Here is a 24,422-nt window from a genome sequence, read left to right as displayed (position 1 = left end):
GGAAAAAGAGTACAGTCTCCCCCTCATGCCGACATCATTTAATGTCTCGAAATCGGCACATCCCAATCTCATGTACCAATCTTTCAAAGGAGGATTTTGGGAGTGACTTTGTAAATAAATCTGCCAGATTGTCACTTGAGCGGATCTGTTGGACATCAATTGTCCCTTGATTTTGGAGATCATGAGTGAAGAAGAATTTGGGAGAAATATGCTTTGTTCTATCACCTTTGATGTATCCACCCTTAAGTTGAGCAATGCATGCTGTATTATCTTCAAACAGAACAATTGGAGCTATTTTATGATCAATCAGTCCACATGATGACAGAATATATTGAATCAGACTTCTGAGCCAAAAACACTCGCGACTAGTTTCATGAATCGCTAGTATTTCGGCATGATTAGAAGATGTTGCAACAATCGTCTGTTTTGTGGACCTCCATGATATAGCTGTACCTCCATATGTGAACAGATATCCTGTTTGAGATCTCCCTTTATGTGGATCAGACAAGTATCCAGCATTTGCATAGCCAACTAATTGTGACTTGGATCCATATGGATAAAACAATCCCATATCAACCGTCCCATGAAGATATCGAAAGATTTGCTTGATTCCACTCCAGTGTCTTCTGGTTGGAGAGGAACTATACCTTGCTAGTAAATTCACAGCAAATGATATATCGGGTCGTGTATTATTAGCAAGATACATTAGCGCTCCAATGGCACTAAGATATGGTACTTCTGGACCAAGGATATCTTCATTTTCTTCTTTAGGACGGAATTGATCATTTTCCACATTCAAAGATCTTACGATCATTGGGGTACTTAATGGATGTGACTTATCCATATAAAATCTCTTCAAGATCTTTCTTGTGTATGTTGTTTGATGAATAAATCAGATACATCATAATGAGTGGTGGAATTTTCAGCATCATTTGAAACGAAATTTGATTCTTTTCCCTTGTCATCCTTTTTCAAAGATGCCGGGTAAAGATCGACAAGGTGCCTTGGGGTACGGCAGGTACGTGACCAATGGCCCTTTCCACCACAACGAAAACACTTATCCTCTGTTGATTTATTCTGCTCGATATTTCTTTCTTTATCCCACTTCTGGTGAGATCCTCTCTTTTGAATATAATTTCTTTTTCTTCCATAATTTTTCTTGTTATTAAAAGCTTGCCATTTACCTCTTCTGGGGTAATTTGCCGCATTTACTTCAGGAAATGGGGCGGCGCGCTTCATGATTTTTCAATAGCAACTCATTGTTGCGTTCAGCAACAAGAAGGCAAGAAATTAACTCAGAATATTTTTTAAACCCTTTTCTCGATACTGCTACTGTAGGAGCACATTCGAGGCATGGAAGGTTGAGAAAGTTTTCTCCAACATATCATGATCAGTGATTTTTTCCCCACATAATTTCATTCGTGAGGTGATTCGAAACATTGCAGAATTATATTCATTTATGGATTTAAAATCTTGTAGACGCAAGTGCATCCATTCATATCGAGCTTGAGGAAGTATCACCGTTTTCTGATGATTATACCTTTCTTCAAGGTCTTTCCAAAGATCTGCAAGATCTTTTAATGTAAGATATTCATTTTTCAATCCTTCGTCAATATGACGACGAAGAAAAATCATGGCTTTGGCTTTATCCTTCTGGGATGCATTATTTTCAGCCTTAATGGTATCTCCAAGATCCATTGAATCAAGATGAATTTCAGCATCTAATATCCATGATAAATAATTGTTTCTAGATATATCAAGAGCATTGAATTCAAGATGAGAGAATTTCGACATAATGAAAATTTGTTACCTGAGTCTTCCTAAAATTTTGATCAAAGTCTCGTGCTGATAACGTGTTGTAAAATAAATAAAAGATATATTAAATATAAAATAAAGATGTATAAATAGAAGACTCTAGCAATAATATAATTAGCTCAATAATAATTTATATATATATATATATATATAATAATATTATATGTTGTAATGTGTATATATATATATAAAGATAGAAAGAAGTATTAAAAGTAAAGAGAGAGAGAATTGCATTTGTTTATTGTTACTGTGTATAAAGCCTAAGATCATTCTTTTATTTATACAAGTTCAAGGTTTACTTTTTTAAAGGTTAAAAAACATGCACCGCATATTCTTTAATGCTTGTACTTTCCAATAGTGCTTGAATACAGAAAAGAATAATGCTAAATAGACAGTAGACATTCAATGGATATAGACATCCATATCGTAACAATTACAATGACCCGAAGAGCTAGTATATTATTTTACTTTTGCAAGTACTCCGAATTTACTATCCTATTCTAAATTTCTATTACCCCGAGGCATGTTGCAACTTGGAGATTTGTCAAATGGCGTTGGTCCAAAAAGTAAATGGAAATATACTTTCCATCTACCCGAACTACTAAAAGCACCACGCCACCGCAAAACAGTATCACAGCACGTTCACGATTCCTCGCTTCTCTTGCAAGCGACCGAACCCACTCCAAGCTAGTCCCACACTTTTCATTTTATCTTTGAAGAATCCAATCAACTTGTCCCTTTCCCGTTTAATCCCAGTTTCTAATATTTCAACGATTTTCCTTTTCACTCTCACTTCTGCCAAAATGATGCTTCTGTCAACACACCTGTCGTTCTAATCTAACACACTTCCCTGTTTTCCTTACCGCTAATTTTCGTTAATTGCAATTTTACAACCTCATTCTCGTCCAGCTCTTGACTGTTTGTTTGTTCTTTTTTTCTTGTTTTCCCACTTCTATGATGGGAAACTGTTTAAGGAGGTCGGAAAAATTAACGGCGGAGATCGTACCCCACGAAGGCTCAACATCGTACCATGCGGTTCGATTACGCGGCTCGCCGGAGAGCATTCTCAACGCATATGTTCGGTTGGCATCCGTTTCAACAAATTCCATCCCCTCCGACAGAAGGTTCTTGCCTCCGGCATCGACGACGTCGACGGCGGCGCGTAGCAGAGTACCTGACTGCACAGACAACGAGATCACGACGACGGTCCAGGTGAGATCGGAAGGCGTGACGGGCTCCCGCGACGCACTACTGAGGTTTATAGACTCGCGGTTCCCTGGGCTGTCATCAGCGCCGCCACAGGCATATGCGCCAACAGCAATGGCGGCAGTGGTAAGCAAGGGTGAGGTGGAAACGACGTCGTTGATGGTGAGGATGACGAAGATGCAGCACAAGAGCATGACGTGGCATCTGGAGAGGATGGTGAGGTGGGCGGAGGATCTGGCGAGACGTGGAGGGAGGAGAGCCGTTGATCCGAAGGTCGGGAGTTGGAGGATGGAGGTGAGGAAGTTTTCGAAGAGCTACTGTCAGTTGTTGGAGGTGATGATGGAGCATGCCCAGATGGAGGAGAGGGTCCTTTTTCCCATCTTTGATAGTGCCGATCGAGGTATAGTATTAAATAACTAAATATATTATACGCTCTTTTACCTTTCGTGTACGGTGATTGGTGGGTTTTTTTTTTAGATAAAATAAAAAAAATTAATATTATTATATTCCCCTAAACCAAATTTTAAAGGGTAAATCTTCAAAGTTTTTGATAGTATATAAATCACCACATCTTAAAAACATTTATGCATTAAATTTATTTTAAAAATATACATAAATCATTCCAGAATTTTGAACTTTTTAAAATGAATATAATTTATCTCTGAATAGTATAATTTATAATGTTTTTCACTTAAAATATTATGGTGTAGCATGTTTTATATGCAAAAAAATAACTCACATTATCCTAATACGATTTACGTATAAAATTTTAAATAAATATTAAATTTTATATTATTTTATAATTTTATTTAAAATATTTAAATAAATTTTAATACTTTTTAATATTCTTAATACTCTTTAATATTTTAATAGAATTAATAGAATCATAATATAAAATAAAAAAAATTATTCCATAAAAATAAAATAACAATAACGGTCAAAAAAATTTATATAAACAAAAAAAGTAAAGAATTTTATAAAAATAATAATATGTATAAAAGAATATTAAAAAAAATATTGTATTAATTAAAAAAAATAACCAAAAAAAATAAAACTAAATTTTAATATTTACGTAATTTTTTTAATAAAAAAAATTATATTGATTCAGATGCAAGAAAAATAGTTAGCCTCTGTACATACACACATATTTTTATAATAAGTGTCTTATATTAGAAGAAAATGTATTTTAATATTTTTTTTGTGTTAAAAAGATTTAATAACAAATATTTGACATATTTAAAAATAAATGCTACATGTCTAATTATTTGTATAAATATTATTTAATCTAACTAAAATAAAATGTAACATAAAATGGCCAAAAATTAATATTATTAGTTCTAAATGAATAATTTTTTTTAAACCAAATTTTTAATTAAGTATTTATTTTTCAACTTTTAAAAACTAGTACTTTTTGATAAATAAGTCTTTCAATTTTTCTTCTATCAATAGTGTAGTGTCTTTGTTTAGTTATAATTTATATTATATTTTTTAAAATTTTATGTATATGTTATTTTTGCAAAATTTTTGTGTTATTTTAAAAATTTGTGTTCTTTTTACAAATTTTTAATGAATTAGCTTAAAATTTAATAAAAAATAGGTGACGAAAAAAAAGAAAGAAACTTTGTATCAAATTTAATTAAAAAATATAATAATTTTTTCATCAAATTAAAGAAATTATACTTATCTAATTTAAGTCTACTTTACATTATTCGCAGTCTCTTTTCTGTTTACAAATTTTTGTTTAAAATGAATTAGTTTAAAGTTTAACCTAAAAAAAATAGGTGAAAAAAAAATTATAAACGCTGTAAATTTTGCTAATGTATTGTGTGTTATGCCATTTGCATATAAATCGTGCTAGGGTACTATGAGTTACCTTTTTGCACGTAAATCATACTACTCCATGGTGTTTTAGGTGAAAAACACTATAAACCATGTTACTCTTTAACTAAAACGAGTTATATTCAATTTGAAAAGTTCAAAATCTTGGGATATTTATGGTCTTGGAGTATAGTAATTTACATATTATCAAAAGTACAAAACCCTAGAATGATTTATATATTAATAGAAATAGGAGATTCATGTTTTGAAATTTAGAAAAATTTGGTAATATTGATTTTGTTTTTATTTTGTTTAAATAAAAAAGCCTGAATGGTGGGCTCAGCTACTCATTCTTTCCTTGTTTATTTATGGGATAAGTATTATTTTGGTCCATAAAGTTTAGGGTTGGAATCGAAAGCATCCCTCACATAATTTTTGATTTAGAATTATCCTAAACGTTTTATTTCGTATTAAAATCGTTCTTTTAATTTTTTATGGACAAAAATAGCCTCCACCACCATCAGCACCTTTACCACCACCATGAGCATTTTTATTACCACCACCAAATACACCAAATTAGATTCAAGAACACCAAATTAGATTAAACAACATCAAATTCAAAAACAGAATCAACACACAACAACAATAAAATAAAAAAAATAACAAATCAAAATTAGAATTGGAAGCAAAGACAGAAGCAGAAGCAGAAGCAGAAGAAGCAGAAGAAGACACAGAAGTCGAAGAAGCAGAAGTAGAAGCTCAAGCAGAAGCAGAAAAGAGAGGGACAAGAAGGGATGATGGCGAGCCAATGACCAAGGGGGGAGGAGTCACCGCCGTCACACGCGTGGCTGTTGCCATCATGTCGCACCCAAGGGAGAGGGAGATAGGGACGCGAGCCAGTGACCAAGGGGGAGGAGTCGTCACCGTTACATGCGTCATCGTCGAGGTGAGGAATGCGTCGCGCCCAGCTGCCGCTCAGCCTCGTCCCACCGCGAGGTGGAGGTCGTCGCATCGCGCCGAAGAGAGAGGGAGCCCGCGAAGATGGAGAAGACGCGACGGTGGTGGTGAGTGGTCATTGTGTTGCCGCCGCTTCCGTCTCCCCTCCCCTCTTCCCCTTCCCCTTCCCCCTTCCCTCTCTTCCTTCCCCTTTTCCCCTTCCCCCCTCCCCCTCCTCCCCTTCGCGTACCCTTTTCCTTTCCCCCTCCAACGCGTTCTTTTCTTTTATTTTTTTAAAATTTTATAATTTTTTATTAAAATAGGGATAATTTAGTAACAAAATTAAAAATTTTATTAAAAAGAACAATTTTAATATGAAATAAAACATTTAAAGTGATTCTAAATTAAAAATTACATGAGAGACGATTTTCATTCCGACCCTAAACTTTAGGAACTAAAACAATACTTATCCCTTTATTTATTTATCTTTACGATCTTTATGATAAATGCTGGTCTTTAATTTATATTATTTATAAATGGGATAAACCACAAAAAAATATTCTGATAAAATCTCTCTTTAATTAGTTAGCGATATTTTAGATTATGATAAAAAGAAACAATAAAAATACAATTTTTTTTAGAAATAACAAATGACTTATTTGACAAATTATTTATGTGTTTGTTTCGATATTTTTTGAGGATATTTAAATAATTATTTAAAAAATATATAAAAAAATCAAAATTCAATCTTTTTTGAAAAATTTTTATTTTTAAAATTATTTTTGTTTATTTACAAAAGAATTCACAAAAGCTATTCATTAAATTTTAGGAATAAAAATATTTTATTTTTATAATTATGTTTTATGAAAAATTGTATTAAAATTACTTTTTAATTTTTATTTAAAATATATATTTAATAATTGAATACTTTTGTTATATTTTAAAAATAAATTTTTATTTTTAACTAATTTAGATAACACTTTTGTTAGCAATTTGAAAAATCAAGGCCATTTCTAGTGATTTATTCTAATGAACTTAAATTAAATTAGTGCCTTTTTTTGTGAAGTTTGTGAAAAATAGTTATATCACACCTATATTTATAGGTACCTAAGTAACACTAAATTGTTCTAATATTTTGATTATGCCTCCTATAACATCCACTTCATTATCTAATGTTAAATTATCGGCACTGCCATCTAATTAATTCTCATTGATTTGATTCATAAAAAAGTATGACTTTAATATAGTGGGCTAATGTTTTTTTATATGGATAAAACGTGTGTAGTGTGATGATATTCGAAGCATGGATATTTCTTATTTGTTGGAGTAATTTTTTTTGAAATTGATATTAAATAAACTGGACCATCCAATTTGTTATTGAAAAGAGACCATTTAAAATCAGATCGTCTGATTTTAATATTATGGATTTGAAAAAAAAATTATTTCATAAAAAATAAATTTAGAGAGTATGTTTTTAATTTAAAAATTTTGAAAAACATAAAATAAAAAAAATTTGATTTTTGATTATTTTAAAAAAATATATTAAGTAACACAAATGGTTGTGTTCGATTTGTATTAAAAACATTTACTAAGTAAAAAATTGGTGCCTCCAATTTTTAAAGTTCATAACAGAATAAAGAATTTCTAAGTTCTAATCATCCTGTTGAGAGGATATACTCGGACACCATCATCGTAGATAAAATTTTTTCATATGGATAAAAGTGAATTAAGATGAATCGAGTTAAACCTAACTAACTGGAGTTTAACTCCAAAATCTAAATTCAACTTACGACTTGACCAATCATTAATAGAGTCTAATTATAAAACCGAGGCTTGGATAATGGGCTTATTACATGTATTTCTACTAATTTCTTAATTATTTCTCTTACTTTTTCATTCTAATTTTTCTGTCTAATGAGTTACAAATGAGTATCATAGCTACACGAGTACCATTTATTTTGGGTTGAGTATTGATTAAGATGATAGCTATAATATTCATTTTGGAATTATAAGGTGGGAGAAGAAAATTACAATGGAGGAGAGAAATTAAAGAAAGTGGATTTTTTAATTATTTGATAAAATATAATTTTATATTATTTAATATTTTTTATATATTTTTTTTTGTCTTATTTAAAAAATATAAAATAAAAAATTACATTTTACTAAATGATTAAAAAAACAAATTAAGAGAATCTATTTTCGAAATTAAGGCAACTCCTTTACGTAGGCCATTTTCAAGCTGAAAACGTTTTCGTGTTCTAGGCTTTTAGAATGTAAGCGTCACACATTTAGGTGTTTTTTTTTTTTTTGTGAATATAGGGGGCCTAAGCCCAAAAGAAAAAAAAAATTACAGGTTTATCAAACTACAAGAAGTTTGTATCTCTACAGCATTTATTTGCAGCAAGTGCTCTATATCAGCCGGTGGATTATCAATGAAATTGAATCCATATTGATGGTTAGTACTGATCTTTCCAAGCCAATCTGCACACTGGTTAGCTTCCCTATTTGCATATTGGAATTTAATTTTCCAAGAGCGTTCTTTGTACTTTTCTATTCCCCTTAGAATTAGACCTATTGTTTTAGTTGACCGATATGTGTTGATTTCTTTTAGAACTTCTATGGCATCCATCTCCACAATCACCCTTTTCATTCCTAAATTCTACGCCATTTGTAATCCATATAGAACTGCCTACATTTCTGCTTGTGTTATCTGACAATACCCCAAGTTTGCAGTGAAACCTCCAATCCACTCGCCCTTGTGCGTTCTCAAAAGCCCCCTGCAACCCGATTTCTTTGCTTTTTCTTTGACTGATCCGTCGGTATTTAATATCACCCAACCCCTGGGTGGTAGTTCCTAGGCTTGTTGACGGTTCTGGAGATTCTCAGGTTCCCCTCTAATTAGCTTCTTTTTAACCGCTTCTTTGTAATTGTTGTTGTGAGAAGAGGTCTTGATTTTTCTACTTTCATATTCTCTAACACGCTACAAAGAACTGATCTACCCAGTTATAATTTGATGATTTTCCAATCTGATTTGAGAGGTTAAAATCTATCCATTCTGCGAGATTCATTCCAAAGAAAACTACAATTGCACTAGGTTGAACCAACTCGATCCAAATTGATGCTGCATACGGACAATCTCTTAGAGCATGTAACTCAATCTCAGGTATTCGATGACATCTATGACAGTTTAGGTCTGTTCTCATCATGCGGCCTCTTCTATTGGCTATTAGGAGTCTTCTATGTGCTGCTTACCACATAAACACTCTGATTCTCTCGGGTCTTTTTCACCTCCATATGACTTTCCATATTCTTTTAGTCTCCATGGGTGAGTGATTTGTTAATATTCTGCAGGCCGAAGCTACCGTGAAATCCCCATTTGCCGTGTGGTTCCATCTTATTCTATCTTCACCTTGACTGTCCTTTGGTGGAGGTATTGATCTAATTTTGTCTATGACCTCTATGAGAAGCAGAGCCATGAGCGTCTCTAAATCTCATTCACCTCTTTCATTTGTATATTTGACTATCTTCCGATTCTTTTAATCATCTGCAATGGATATGAGAGCTTTGCTATTGAGGCAGCCTTCATTTTGTACTCAGACATCATCCCAGAAGGAGGTAGTAGAGCTATCTTCAATAGCAATTGAACAATATTCTTTCAAAGTATGTCATAGTTTTGTAATGTCTTTCTAAAGAGGAGAATCAGTGGGTTTGCTTTGTAAGCAAGGACCCTCCTTACACTTGTGTATAGGCACTTGTGACCACAGCGTTTCAGGCTCTTTCATAAATCTCCAAATTGTTTTCAACAAGAAAGCATCATTCATAGTTCGGATATTCCTCATTCCTAAACCTCCCTGTAGCTTTGGTTGGCATAAGGTGTGCCAACTGAGATGATGAATCCTTTTCTAGTCTGGCCTTACACCCCAGATAAAGCTTCTCTACATTCTCTCTAATTCATTACAAATACCTTTTGGCAGTTTTGAATGTTGCATTTCAAAATCGGCCATCGGACTAAGAACTGATTTTGTTAGTGTAATCCTGCCCACCAATGACAAACAATTCATTTCCAGTCCTTCAACTTACTCTGCATCCTGTCTACAATATTTTTGAATTTTTCCTTACATCTCCTATGATTTGTAAGCATTGCTCCCAAGTATCGACCTAGATATGATTTTTCCTGATAGTTGCATTTTCCACAAATTGCTGCTTTTTCTTCCTTTTTGACATTTTATAAAAACACCACTGACATTTTTGAAATACTAATCTTTAAGCCTGTTGTTTCACAAAAGGTCTTCATGCACTTCATGACAACCTGTATCTGTTCTTCATTTGCTTCTGCAAACACTAGTAAGTCATCTGCGAAGAGCAAGTGGGAGATCTTAGGTCCTTTTCTTCCAATACTTATAGGTTTCCAAGACTCGCTAGCCACAAGTTCCTCAATCAAGTGGGAGAGCCTGTCCATGACAATAACAAAGAGGTAAGGCGAGATGGGGTCTCTTTGCCTAATTCCTCTTGTCGGTTTGAAACTCTCAGTCTTCCTACCATTCCACAGCAAGTTGTAAGAGACTGACAAGACACATTCCATAATGAGATTAGTTAATTGAGCTCCCATATCAAAATCGTCTAGACATTCCTTCAAAAACCTCCAACGGACTCTATTATAGACCTTATCGAAATCGAATTTTATAGCCATGAATCCTCTTTTTTCCTTCATCTTTTTCATAATGTGTGTCATCTCTTTAGCAATCAATATGTTATTATGGATTTTTCTACTTAAGACAAAGCTTGACTGATACGGATAAATTCTATCCTTCAAGGTCGGTTTGAGTCTTTCTACTATTATCTTTGACATGCACTTATAAGTCACATTGCACAACGAAATAGGGCGAAAAAAGATGATCGAGTCCGGCTGTTTCACTTTCAGGATAAGGGTTATGAGGGTTGCATTGTTGCCTCTTATTGTGTCTGAGCCCGACCATACTATTTGGATATAATCAAATACATTTTGCTTAACAATATCCCAGTTTTCTTTGAAGAAGAGGGCTGGATATCCGTTCGGTCCTGGCGCTTTCAGCGAACCAATGTTAAAAATTGCATCTTTCACTTTATTCTCCCCTGGTTTTCTATAGATCCGCTCTTTGATGCTAGGTTCCAAAGGTAGGTAATGGCTTCGGGTCACAAGGCCACTGCTAGTTTCATTCTCTTCCTCATATAAGCATTTAAAGAACTCAATGGCATGTCTTTTCAAATCTTCATCTTTTTCGATCCAATTTCCTTGTTGGTCTTTCAATTTCAAGATCTTATTCCTTCTTCATCTAATTACTGTTCTAGTGTGGTAGTATCGGGTATTGCGGTCTCCATCCACCACCCAAAGATCTCTAGACTTCTGCATCCACAAAACTTCCTCCTTGTCTAAAATGCCTTTTAGTTCTTCATTTAACTTCACCTCTAGTTTTTCTAAGAATAGATTTTTCCCATAGCTGGAAGCTCTTTGTATGTCTTCAATCCTGCGAATAATTCTTCTCTTCTGCCTTTCAACATGTCCAAACACACCTTTGTTCCACTTCATCAGTTGCCTCGTTGTCCCATTAAGTGCTGTTGTCAAAGGTTGGTTGCTGTCCTAAACCTGTTTTATGAATTCTTTATGTCCAGGGTGCATACTCCACATGGCTTCATAATGAAAAAGTTTTTCTATTCTTGTATTAGCTTGCAGCTTTGTATTGATCAGCAACAGGTGATGATCAGAGTTTCTCCTGACTAACACATTAACTCTGCTTCTGGGAACATCAAACCCCAATCTGTATTAGAAAGTACTCGATCAAGTCTTTTGAAAACTCTGTCGAGGTTCTCCCACTGGAGACCTCTCCAAGTGAATCTGGCTCCTACTGCCCCTAAATCAATGATCAAGCAACCTTCTATCCAACTCCTAAATCTCTTACACGTACCCAGGTCAACTCTACTACCTCCTTATTTCTCTGTTGGGTGAGCAATGTCATTAAAGTCTCCCATTACCAGCCACCCTCCAGTTAGGGTAACACTTATCCTCTTCAACTCTACCCATAACTCCCCTCTCCTTGATTCTTGGGGACTAGCATACACATCTGTTAGAGCCCAAGATTCGTTAGAGCCATTTTTCATAATCATATGAACAAATTGCACTCTATATTGGACAACTCTTATGTCTAAATCTGGGTCTTTCCACATTATCCAAATATCTCTGCTATATTCCTGAGCCTCTTCTATATGGTAAAAATCAAACACAAAACTTCTAATAGCCTTTTTTGCATTATCACCACTGCATCTAGTCTCCATAAGTTCTACATCAGGTTTATACACTTTGGTTAATTCTCTAAGTGTGCGACTAGAAGCCTTACTAGCCTTACCCCAGATTAAACCTGGGGCTTCGTCATCCCCTCCTCTCCGGAGAATCCTACTTCCACATTCTCTCCACAGACATGCTCTCCTTCTAATTGCATTATGCCGTCTTCTCTAGGACTTCCTTCTCGGAAACCTTCTTCATACTTCCTAACTACCTCCATCATAAGCTCTGGTTCTAAGGAGCTGAAATCTGGTGGCTCTGGCTTAGGATTCTCCACAGCCTCCACATTCTCATCCATTGATAAGGTTTCAGGTATAACTATTTCTTGGGAGCAGATGTTGAGGGTCATGTTGTTCATGGTACGAGAGGGGTCAGTAGGAGATGGAGGTTGTAAGATGAAGTTGCTGTTTTGGTTGTTGGGAACATGGGGTAATCTATTTTTGTTGGTAATAATGGGGTTCATTGAGTTGGGTTCGCAACTTTGGTTAATAGTTGAGGGAACATTAGAGGGCTTAGCTGATATTCCTTTATTCTTATCCTTATTGGTCTTTTGTGGCTTACTAGAAGATGGGCCAGATGTGATCTCTTGTTGGGGAGGGGGGGGGAGGATAGAGTTGGGCCTTTAGTGTTATTATCCAAAGTGTGCCTTGGGTTGGACTGTTTGTTTTTCGGGTTAGGTGTCTCTAATGGAGGTTGGGTAATTGTCTTATTAGGCATGTGGTTCCCTTTACCGTGATGATTGCTAGATATTCTCTCATCATATGAATTAACCTCTTCTATCATTTGCAGAGCATCAAACCTCATACTCCCACTAACTTGTACATTCTGATTGTCTCTCGCTCCATTTCCTCCACTACTTGCTGCCTCTGCATTTTTGCCAGTTTTCTTTCCATGCGTTGTCCTTTGAACGACCATCCACGGGCCGTAGGCTCCATCCTCATTTCCTTCTAAGAATTTTTTGCCCTTGTCCACACAGTTATTTCCAACTTTTCCCCTTTCTCCCTCATCATTTCGACTTCCTTGATTTTTCTTAATTCCACCATTATTGCTTTCTGGAGCTTTCTGGGTTTGGACATTCTTGGGACAATTGGCCTTCTCGTGCCCTACCATTCCACAAGAGAAGCAAATATTATGTATGCCTTTATACTCCACAACATACTTCACCCAATTAATAGAATAATGTGAAACCAGAGGGGCTGTGAGACCTAATTCCACACATAGTCTGGCAAATTTTTCTTTACATATATCAGCAGTGTTGGAATCTACTTTTATAGTTCTTTCTACAATGTTACCGAGTTTCTCTAGCATACTCTTCTCGTAATATTCAATTGCTAATCTTAGAAGCCTCACCCATGCTGCTATGTACTCGACAGAGGCTTCCATTGGATTGAAATTTGGCTTCCAAAAACTAATCGTGAGGTAGTGATCAAAGATTCTCCATGGGCCTCACGTTAGCGCAAAATCGAGATCTTTTCGAGAGTAAAACTTCACAATCAAAAAGTCATTTCCAAGATCAATAACTTGTATACTGCCTTGTTTTTCCCACATAACCTCCAGCCACCTGGTTACCACTGCCAAAGAGATTCTTTGACCCAGCAATTTCACTATCAATGTATCCCACCATGGATGTCTTAACTATTTTAAGGTAGCTTCATTGATCACTACATTGCAGATTCCATCAACTTTCTCTACTCTTATCTTAGGAGCATCTTTCTCAGCGTTCTTAGAACTCTGGTCTTATGTCTTGCTGCTTTCAGAGTGCTCCTTTTCTGAACTCATCTCCTCATCATCAGATTACTAGGTTGGGTCCTCTGCTTCCATTGCTGCCGATGGCCTTCTACCTCCTATGACTGCATCGACAAACAAGCGCTGAGGGTGGTTGGTTGCTGGTGCTTCCTCCTACTCTCCCACCATCCAATCTTTCTCCCTGGGAGCCAACAGCTCTTCCCTTGTGAACTTATATCCGTCACTCCCTGTTCTGACTTTTTTAAAGTTTCATTGCACTTATTCATTTTCTTTTCGAGTAAACTTCCTAAGTTCATGGGACCGTGAATGTCCTCCACGGACAAAGCCGCCCCTCATGACGATGGTTGAGGTCAGGTGTTTCACAAAGAAAGAAGAGAAAGCAGAGGGAGAAATATTGTTAATTAATAATTAAACGTTAGGCATTTTTATTCTAAGGCTTTTCGGTTAGGTATCTCCAGTCAACACACCCAAAAAAAAAAAGATAAAGTACCACTATGGTAAAACACAAACACATTCGTAAATATTTAAAAAGTGCCATTTTTGTAATAAATTTTTGAAATAGTGATATAGTAAAAACAAAGCCCATGAACGAAAAAGGACAATATATAGCATTCATGAACAACTTCAATTTTTCTCAAGTCGTCTAGGGATTGTAAAAATTGGAAGTGCAGTTGCTGGGTTCCCAAAATAGACGAAATGACAATTATAAGTGAATATTTCAGTAAACTTATTTTAATATTAAAGTCCGGTTTGATAAAAATACTTTTTAGTCATGTTTAAGTACATCACTTTGTGTTAAATAAAAATATTACGTACTTATGTTTTCAGGTTTGAAAAACTAAAAGTGATGTTGAAAGTATTTATAAAAAGGGCAATTTACGTTAGTAAATTGTTTGATCCCCAATATTACGCAAATGCATTGTTTCCAAATTCAATATGCAAATGCGTTGTTTCACTAATTTATGTAAACCGCTACTGCCACAGGAGTGCATAAACCGTTACAACCAGCCGCGGTTTATGTGTGTGAGTGTAAACCGCTGCTGCCAGCAGCGGTTTACGTGCGTGTGTGCGAGTGTAAACCGCTACTGGCAGTAGCGGTTTACGTGCATGTGTGTGTGAGTGTAAACCGCTACTGGCAGTAGCGGTTTACGTGTGTGTGTGTGTGTGTAAACCACTACTGCCAGTAGCGGTTTACGTGTATGTGTGTGTGTGTGTGTAAACCGCTACTGCCAGTAGCGGTTTACGTGTGTTGCGTTGCCTATATAAACTGTGGTTGTAGCCGCGGATTATGCATTTAGATGGTTTTGGAGTTTTTTAGAGAGAGAAAATTCTAAAGAGAGGTGAGAGCAAGTTGTGAGCGGGTCCGAGGTATCTCAGCGACGACATCTGGCCAGTTATCATGGCAGGCAGGGCTCTGTACCGACTGAACGGTGTTGCGCATATTTCCGGATCTATTGGTGACGAGGTTAGTTAACATTGATTTTTTTTCTAGGCTTTGCATATGTTAGTCAGAAAAATGGTAGGTTAGGTGGACGAACTAGAATTTATAGATTATTCCCTCTAGTTTGAAATTAGACTTCGCATGCTAGGATGTTACTTCACTGGTTAGGGAAAGGGATAGCTGACGTTAGTGAATTATTTTAGTTTGGTTAGGGTATTTGTATAATATGAAGTTTTAAATTTTAAAGCTTTATAGTATTTTAATATTTCTGGCTGTTATTTATTAAAGTATGGATGTTGTTATTTTTCCTATCGTGACTAGGGAATTTTTTTTATTTTTTACCTAGGAGAATCTGTTGATGGTTTAATATATTTGTATCCAGTTAGTTATGGCAAATTTTTTAAGGATAGGAGAATTTAATTGGACTCTGTATATCTTTCGTGTTCTGTGCAGCCCACTAGGTGTATATACAGTGTGAGACGGCAACAGAATATGCCCTTGCATGATAGGATCATCCCGTATTTAGAGAGGGCTGGATTGTACCATTTGGCCAGGCTAAACAGCGAATGGTTCTGGTTGGATGAGCCATTGGTTAGTGCGTTCGTTGAGAGGTGGCGTCCTGAGACGCATACGTTCCACCTGTCTTTCGGAGAATGCACAGTGACATTGCAGGATGTGGCATTCCAGCTAGGGCTGCCTGTGGATGGTGAGGCTGTGAGTGGTTGCCTTGGTGAGTTTGAGACATACATGGAGGGTGGCCGACCAGCTTGGGAGTGGTTTGAGGACCTATTTGGTGAGCGCCCTCCACCGAATAAGGTCAAGCAGATGACAGTACACTTTACATGGTTTCGCGATAGGTTTAGGGTGCTACCAGCAGATGCGAGCGAGGAGACTGTCCGCATCTACGCACGGGCCTACATCATGATGCTGTTATCGACTCAGTTATTTGGGGACAAGAGTGCGAACCGGGTACATATACGGTGGTTGCCATTTGTGGCAAACCTTGATGACATGGGGAGGTATAGCTGGGGGTCGGCCGCTCTGGCATGGCTATACCGATGCATGTGTCGGGTAGCGAACAAAAATGTGACTAATCTTGCGGGCCTGCTCCAGTTGCTACAGAGTTGGATATTCTGGCGGTTTCCGTCTTTGAGGCCGGAAGGGTTTGAGGCTTTCTCTTTCCCGCTGGCATCCAGGTATGTGTTATGTTTTGTTACTGTTAACAAATTTCTTTGGAATTTTTATGGTAGTTTGTGTCTCATATGACTTAAATTTAGGTGGTCTGCCTACTTACCTCCTAACGATGGAAAGGAGCAGAGAGTCATAAGGTATCGGCTTGCATTGGATCGGTTGACCGCTCGTGATGTAAGTTTTATAGCAGTTAGAGTTTTTATTTTTGCTTCGCTATCTAAATGTGACTAGATATATACTTGTTCTTGTAATGTATGATGAGTTTTGAAATTTCAGATTGTATGGGAGCCCTACTCCGCACTTGATGTACTTGCCGTTGTCCATCCAGAGATACTTATAGAGGAGCATAGTCGCCTATGGCGAGCGGTGACCAGTTTGATATACTTTGCGGTCATCGAGTGGCATCAGGTTGACAGGGTTGTTCCACAGCTGGGTGGAGTACAGCATATCCCCGAGGACGCTTTGAACGTAGACTGGCTGCATGCTAAGGACGGGAGGGGAGGGGATAGGTGGTTCTCCTATTACTATCAGGTTTGGCATTTGCACTGGGGGAACCGAGTTGATGCAGTCATTTCCATTGATCGAGTGGCACATCCTGGCCCATCTGCTGATTACCTAGATTGGTGGTTCCGCGAGGCTCAGCGGTTCCTTAGTCCGGGGGCTGCATTCACGGATCCCAGAGGCACCCAGATACCTCCAGAGGCGTTTCAGAGAGGATCCTCCCAGGTCCCACGCAGATTACAGCTACCTGATATGCCGGATAACCGTTGTGTGGAGAGACGCCGTCGTGTTGGTACTAGGGACACTGGGAGAGAGTGGCGATGGTTACATGATGCGATGCAGGAGGATGATGCAGGCGGAGAGGCTAGGGATGAGGTCGATCACCGTGTTCATAGGTCTAGTGCCAGACGCGGGAGAACAGTGGATCCTACACAGTTTGGTGGTGGAGTTAGTGGGACCGCAGCGACTCAGGCTGGAGGGGGGACATTCACCAGCAGATCTTACTCTCCGATGCCAGAGCCAGCTCTCACATGTATGCGCCGCCTGAGACGCCTACGATGACTATGGATTTAGATGATCAGCTGGTGAGTCCACGATTTTACGCAGATTTTGCTGATTTGATTAGGGATGATGCTGGCACGTCCAACGTGCAGTTTGGTGGCCAGTCTTACCAGCCGCAGATGCCCGAGGTGCATTTGGATACCGCAGCTTACCAGCCACACATGACGGATATGCATTCCCAGCCAGCTGATTATCAGGGTGAGTATGTGGTAGATTTGAACGTGCCTGCAGGTAGCCCGTTGGATACGTGGTTCACCATGGGGGGAACCCCCCAGTCAGCGATTGGTCTAGACCATATCTTCAAGACAGAGTTCACACACTCAGAAATGTTGGTGGTCATGTGACCATATCTTCTCCCCCCATCCTTGTGTTGTGTCCACCTCTCATACTCCATTCTGTTTGCCCAGTTGCACATGGCCGGGTTCTCCGTCCTCATTATATCAAACCAATAGTCGAATTCTGCTTCTGTCTTCGCATACGCGGCATTCACCAGCCACCTCCTCTCATCCTGTCCCTTGAAAGTGAGGGCAAAATTTGCAGCAACATGCCGAATACAAAATGCCCGATAAGCATGTGGAGGTTGCCAACCACTATCGGGAGACTCTAGTGCAGCCTTGATGCCGTTGTGTCTATCAGATATCACGAGAATACCTTCCTGTGGAGTGACATGCCTTCTAAGGTTCGAAAGAAAGTACGACCAAGACTCTGCATTCTCCCCCTCCACGAGTGCAAACGCAACAGGCAAAATATTCGAGTTACCATCCTGAGCGATCGCCAACAACAATGTCCCGCCATACTTGCCATAGAGGTGTGTTCCATCGATGCTAACGAGCGGCTTACAGTGGCGGAATGCCTCAATACACGGAGGGAATGTCCAAAACATCCGATGAAAGTAGACTCTATCTTCATCAACTTGGCCACCCACCCTAACCGGGGACGTCTTGAGTAGAGCAACGGAACCTTCCATCGTGCATGAGACCCCAAGGATCCACCGAGGCAGATCAGCATATGACTCCTCCCAATCGCCATATATTTGCGCTACTGCCTTCTGTTTCGCCAACCACACCTTCCGATAACTAGGCCGGAATCCATAAGTCGCCTCCGTTGCCTCTTGCAACACCTTGATCGACACCGACGCATCAGCTCGAACCAACGGATAGATTCTCGCACAAATCACATGATAATCAAGCTGCTTGTGGTCGCTTGATATCGATGTGGCCATACACGTGTGCGGACCGTTGTACCTCCTAACTTCCCATGTGCTCTTCCTTTTCCGCATGACTATCCGAATCAACCACGTGCACCCATTACCAAACTCTTTGCATCTCCCTTGGTATTTCAGATTGTCGGACTCCATAACCTTGTACTCAACTCCACGCCGAATACTGTAATCTTTTACACTCAACACGGCTTCCTCTTTACTCTGGAAAAATTGGCCAATCTGAAATTCAGTCATAGGTGTCCCATCATGCATGCCCTGCCCATCGAATGTTGCATCTACATTCTGCTGTTCGCCGACGACTTCCAAGTTCAAAGAAGAGAGGTGGGGAGGGTACTCTTGTGTTGCAGAACCGGAACCTCCATGGGCTGAAGGTCCACCTCTTGGAATATCATCATCACTATCCCTACCAATATCGACAGGCTCCGCATCTAAATCATCGTCAAACAGTGCATTCTCAACTCGATCCGGTCCGGCATCGCATTCAAAATCAGGAACAACATGACCAATATATGCATGAACAGCCCCAGCACGTTCGGGCTCCGCATTCGGAACGGCCACTGCTACCACAGGCATCGATGTTGATGCACCACCAGCTGGGGTCGACTGAGGATTAGGTGTCGATGCTCCCGAGCTATCCACACCATCTTCCAACTTCGCAAACAGCTCAGTTATCCTCACCTCCGGAAAACTGCGCCTGCAGTGAAACAAGACCTGCAAGTCTTCATCCGACCCAATCACGAAGGTCTCATATCGCACACCAGTTGAGACAACGTCAATAGGAATCTTGTAAAATAATTTTTTTACCCACTTCGTCCCACACGTACCGAGCTTTCGTAATATGCTTTGCTTAATCTCGGCCAACGTATTCGACGATCGGATAAAAACACTAAGCGGTTCTCTATCTGTGAATTTTACACCGTGCCTTTTGCTCTTTTGAATTTTTCCAGAGCAGTGAACCAGAGCCACAAAACTATCCTCCCCCTCCATTTGTGAATAACACTCTACCTCTCCACATTTGGCCCCTCTATGGTTTATATAGGCAGCCCCATTCAGCCCATCACACGTAAACCGCTACTGGCAGTAGCGGTTTACACACACACACACACACACACACGTAAACCGCTACTGCCAGTAGCGGTTTACACACACACACATGCACGTAAACCGCTACTGTCAGTAGCGGTTTACACTCACACATACACACGCACGTAAACCGCTGCTGGCAGCAGCAGTTTACACTCACACACTCACACACGTAAACCGCTACTGCCAGTAGCGGTTTACATAAAATATTGAAAACAATACATTTGCGTATTGAATTTGAAAACAATGTATTTGCGTAATATTGGGGGTCAAACAATTTAGATGCGTAAATTGCCCTTATAAAAATATTTTTGTAAACTAGCTAAATATAAAAGTCTAATATAACGTAATGTATTAATAAATGTCTATATTTATTTTTATTTTTTTTATTATATTTATGTTTGTTAAAGTCATTTTAAATGTTAAAAGTGATTTTATCAAATATAATTTTTAGTGTTTATACGTATTGAAAGTTATTTTTATTTTGATTTATTAACATAATTTTTATAATTTTTGAAAAACTATTTTTAAAAAATAATTTTAATAAATTATTTTTAAAAAGTGAAAATTTTATCAAAGCTAGAATTTACAAGAAAGATTTGTGTTGGAGTTATACAAAATCGGGGAGACATAAGAACCACCAATTTCCCTCAAAATGAATCAAATCTTAACAGTTCTGAGTTCATCTATGAACATGGAGTATGAGAGCTTCTAAGTTGTAGCACACGTAGTAGACATCACGGAAAAAAGGAGTTTTCTTTATTTTGAAGCAATTCACCAAGTGAACGTGGTAATTTGAATCTGGAGATTTATGCAGGACTATCTAAACATGCGAAGGAAGAACATGCAAGGGACCTCCCTATCATGAATGGCATAAGAGAAATCATCAAATCTGTTGAGGTTTTAGATTCAGGAAGCCCAAATTACAGAGAGACACTGCATACCCTTTCTTCTCGGCTCAGATCACTGCAGGTAAAAGCTTACTTTTAAGCATATTCATATTCATATTTCTCGTTATCATTTGGGTTTCACTTCATCCTTAATCCTGATAAATGTTATGTCCAATGTTGCTGCTAGGCACATTTGGTTTCCCTTTTTGTGTTGCTTTGTTTTATTTTGTTTCTTTTTTTTTTTTAATGATGATTTTGAGTAGAAGAGCACATGAGGTTGGGTGAAGTCAGGTTCGTCTTGATCCAGATCCGTCCCTAAATAATGATTGAGTCTATTTTTTATTTTTTTACTTGACTCTAGACCCAAAAAAAATCACGCTACTTTCGGATTATATTAAAATCGGGTTTAGATCGGGTGAAATTCGGATCTTGATAAATTTTATGTCAAAAAATTATGATGCACTTATTTATAAAGAAGAAAAAAACATACTTACTACTGAGAAGTTGATATCCATACTCAGGGACGGATCCACTCTTTAGGGTGTGGGGACAAGAGCCCCCACTACAATTTGAAATTTTATTGAGTAGTATATAATAATAATATTTATTTGCCTCACTAAATTATTAAATTTGACTCTACAATAATTTTTTATTCAACTTTCGATACTTGATAGCCAATTTAAGAACTTCATATTAGATGTCCATTATAATGATCAAGTTTCAAATTTAAATAAGATTGATGTTCTTTCTTAGAAATCGACTCGAAAGAATATTATCTATCCATTTGTATTTCTTCTTTTAAAATTAGCTTTAGTTTTTTTCATAATAACTACACTAATTAAATGAACTTTTTCAACTATGAATAATATCATCAAGAACTAATTGTATGAAAGTTGAGTTTTAAATGATTGTTTAACCACATATACAAAAAAAAGACATTTTAATTATATTGTCAAGATTTTAAAATATGAAATATAAAAAATTAAATTTTAAATTATATGTTATTATTTAAATTACTATTTTAGTATTTTAATTTGTAATTAGATATTTTGAAACCTAATCATATTTTACAATAACAAAATATAATTATAACAACAATTATGCTATATATACATAAAATAATCACTTGTGCAGAATAAATTTTAAAATACAAATTTTGAAATACAAAATACACATTAAAGATAAGTTAAATAATATATGTAGTTATACACAAATTTATAGTAGATAATTTGATAGCTAATTTTTTATATAAACGTAATATTTTTATTATAAAAATTATTATAATGTTATATATATTTCGCCCCACTATCAACATTATCTGGATCCGTCACTGTCCATACTTGAATTTGAATTTGTCTATAAATTTTAATTTCATTCTTTTTTGATCTATTTTATAATTCAACAAATATGATTAAAAACAAAATAATAAATTTATAATTAATATAATATAATATTGGAATTAATTTAAAATAGATCTACCTTTTTTAATCTCTTAGGATACACATGAATTGGGTGAATTCGAATTTGCCTTGATCTAGACTCGACCTTAAAAAATAACAAGATCTATTTTTGAGATCCTTACTTGATCCGAAATTCGATAAAATCACATAAAATTAGTCCCAAAATATTCGGATTCAAGACGAATCTTCAAGCTGATCTAGATCATATATACCCCTAATTTTGAGGATTGAATTGGACGTTTGATCCGTAATTTTCTTGTTGATTTACATCTTAGGGACAATGCAACCAACACTTTCAGAGTGAGGACGTTGAATTGCTTCCAATGATGGAGGCAGTGGAATTGAGTGATGAGCAGGATAGGATTGCACTAGAGCATTGCTTTGATGTGATGCAAGGAACGCATCGCCCCTTATTGAAGTTCTTTCTTGAAGGGCTCGCACCTCATGATGCTATGAAGTACCTGGATTTGATCAGCATGTGTAGGGACAAAGAGAAAATGGAACGCATGCTACAAGTAATTCTTGAGTAAAATGTCCTCTTTCCCTGAGTTGTTTTAGAAAAGGAAAAAAATAAAATTTAATTATTCTGTTGATCTCTATAATTTTATTAAATTTATAATTAAGTTATTTTCATATAAAAATATTAAAATTAACAGAATATTTTTTCTAAAAAATATATAAAGATCTAATTAGATTCTTAATTACGGATACTTTTAATTTGTGAAGAAATTCAGTTAATTTTAACATTTTTTACATTAGAAAAGATCTAATTATAAAATTAAAAGTAGTATAAAGATCCAATTAAAAAGAAAAAAATCTAAAAATTTTTAATTACATAGTAAAACTATAAAGACCAATAAAATAATTAAAAAAAAAATGCACTCTTTAGCTATGATGTTAATACAAATCGTACAACATAATTCGTTTGTTAGTTAGTTACCTAGCACATGTATAGTCTCTTTCTGCTCTTTCTTTCTCTTTTTCATTTTCTTTCTCTCATTTTATCCTTTTTATTTTGAAATCTATAAAGGTATAAGAGAAGGGGTTGAATTGTGTTTTAAATCATTTTCACAATCTGAAACAAGAACATAAGACATTTTTAAGTCTTTGGACTTGTATATAGTGAAAATGTATTAGCATATTCGATCAAAATGCTTTTGCTTTTTAACGGATGTTGACGCAATGTAATTTCTGCATAGTATTTTGAATATCAAAGTAAAAAAATTGATGCAGATTTTACAATCCACAAAATACCGACAAGTGTATTGGATTGTATCAAGTAATAACTCGCGGTGAGATGAGTGTCGATCCCACAAAAATTAACGGATTAAGCAAGCAAAATCAACCGATTAATCTAGTCAGGCGATCAATTTAGGATTTTGAACACTTTAAAACATAAACAGCAATGAAATAAAGCAAGGCAGTGAGTAACGTAAAGATAATATGATTAAAAAAGTTAAGGTTTCGGAGATATTAAGACTTCCGGATTAATATTTTTCACTTTCTACCTTAATCATACAAAGATACTTTTATGGCAAATAATTAGTAATCAAATCCTAATCCTTTAGTGATTTAATTTCTCTTTAACCTAATTAATCGCTAATCCCTTATCCAATTATTTGAGAAAAGAGTTGAAGAACGTCCACTGATTTATAAAACCACACAATTCATAAGAATCTTCCTTGGTTGATTTTATGTCACTTATCAATGTAGTTTCAAAACTTAAGAATTATGAGAATCAGTTTTCAAGGATAATTCAATTAATTAATTTTTCTAAGTTAAAAGAATTCAAATTAGAGAAGAATTATTTTCCAACACATTCAAACCCTTTAAGATGAAGAAAGAAAACATTTTCTTGAAAAGATATCAATGCATAAATCAAAGGTAGAAAAGTTTAAAATATTAATCTATGGAATCACAGAGCTCCTAACCTTAACCGAGGAGAATTAGAAACTCATATTCTTCAGAAAATCCTTAAAAAAATTAAAGCGACCGAAGAAGAAGAAGAAGAAGAAGAAGAAGAAGAAGAAGTCCTAAACAAATTGTCTGACTTCTCCTTAAATACTAACTCTAATTTAAATTCAAATTCAAATTAAAACAAAATCAAAATCGAAATAGAATCAAATCTATCTAATTAATCATTACTTCTAGCATAACTTCCAATCTTTATCTCCTTTCAATCCTCAATTGATGCTGTGATTGGTGGACTTTGAGTTGAGCCTTGAATTGATGAAGA

At 36.4% G+C, this 24,422-nt stretch overlaps 1 protein-coding gene across 4 annotated transcripts in view; it reads left to right on the top strand.

Moving 5' to 3' along the window:
* Positions 1-2,090: 2,090 nt before the first annotated feature.
* LOC107625241 (serine/threonine-protein phosphatase 7 long form homolog) overlaps positions 2,091-24,422 on the top strand; it is a 29,022-nt gene continuing 6,690 nt past the window's right edge. The window contains exons 1-4 of one of the 4 annotated variants that reach the window (XM_016327825.3): positions 2,091-3,421; positions 15,732-16,474; positions 16,556-16,643; positions 16,746-20,201. In XM_016327825.3, the coding sequence (XP_016183311.1) occupies positions 3,368-3,421; positions 15,732-16,474; positions 16,556-16,643; positions 16,746-17,531 (1,671 nt within the window). In that variant the 5' untranslated portion in view covers positions 2,091-3,367 and the 3' untranslated portion in view covers positions 17,532-20,201. Of the gene's footprint in view, positions 3,422-15,078; positions 15,303-15,731; positions 16,475-16,555; positions 16,644-16,745; positions 20,202-20,653; positions 20,809-22,461; positions 22,702-24,422 lie in introns of those variants that run through there. The other 3 variants (XM_088506395.1, XM_088506396.1, XM_088506398.1) reach the window with 3 other exon arrangements.

This window comes from Arachis ipaensis, chromosome B2 (genome assembly GCF_059453495.1).
Source record: "Arachis ipaensis isolate K30076 ecotype BB chromosome B2, ASM5945349v1, whole genome shotgun sequence".
NCBI classification, from domain to species: Eukaryota; Viridiplantae; Streptophyta; class Magnoliopsida; order Fabales; family Fabaceae; genus Arachis; species Arachis ipaensis.
The sequence above is the reverse complement of the archived record's forward strand: the minus strand, read 5'-3'. Positions and strand labels throughout refer to the sequence as shown.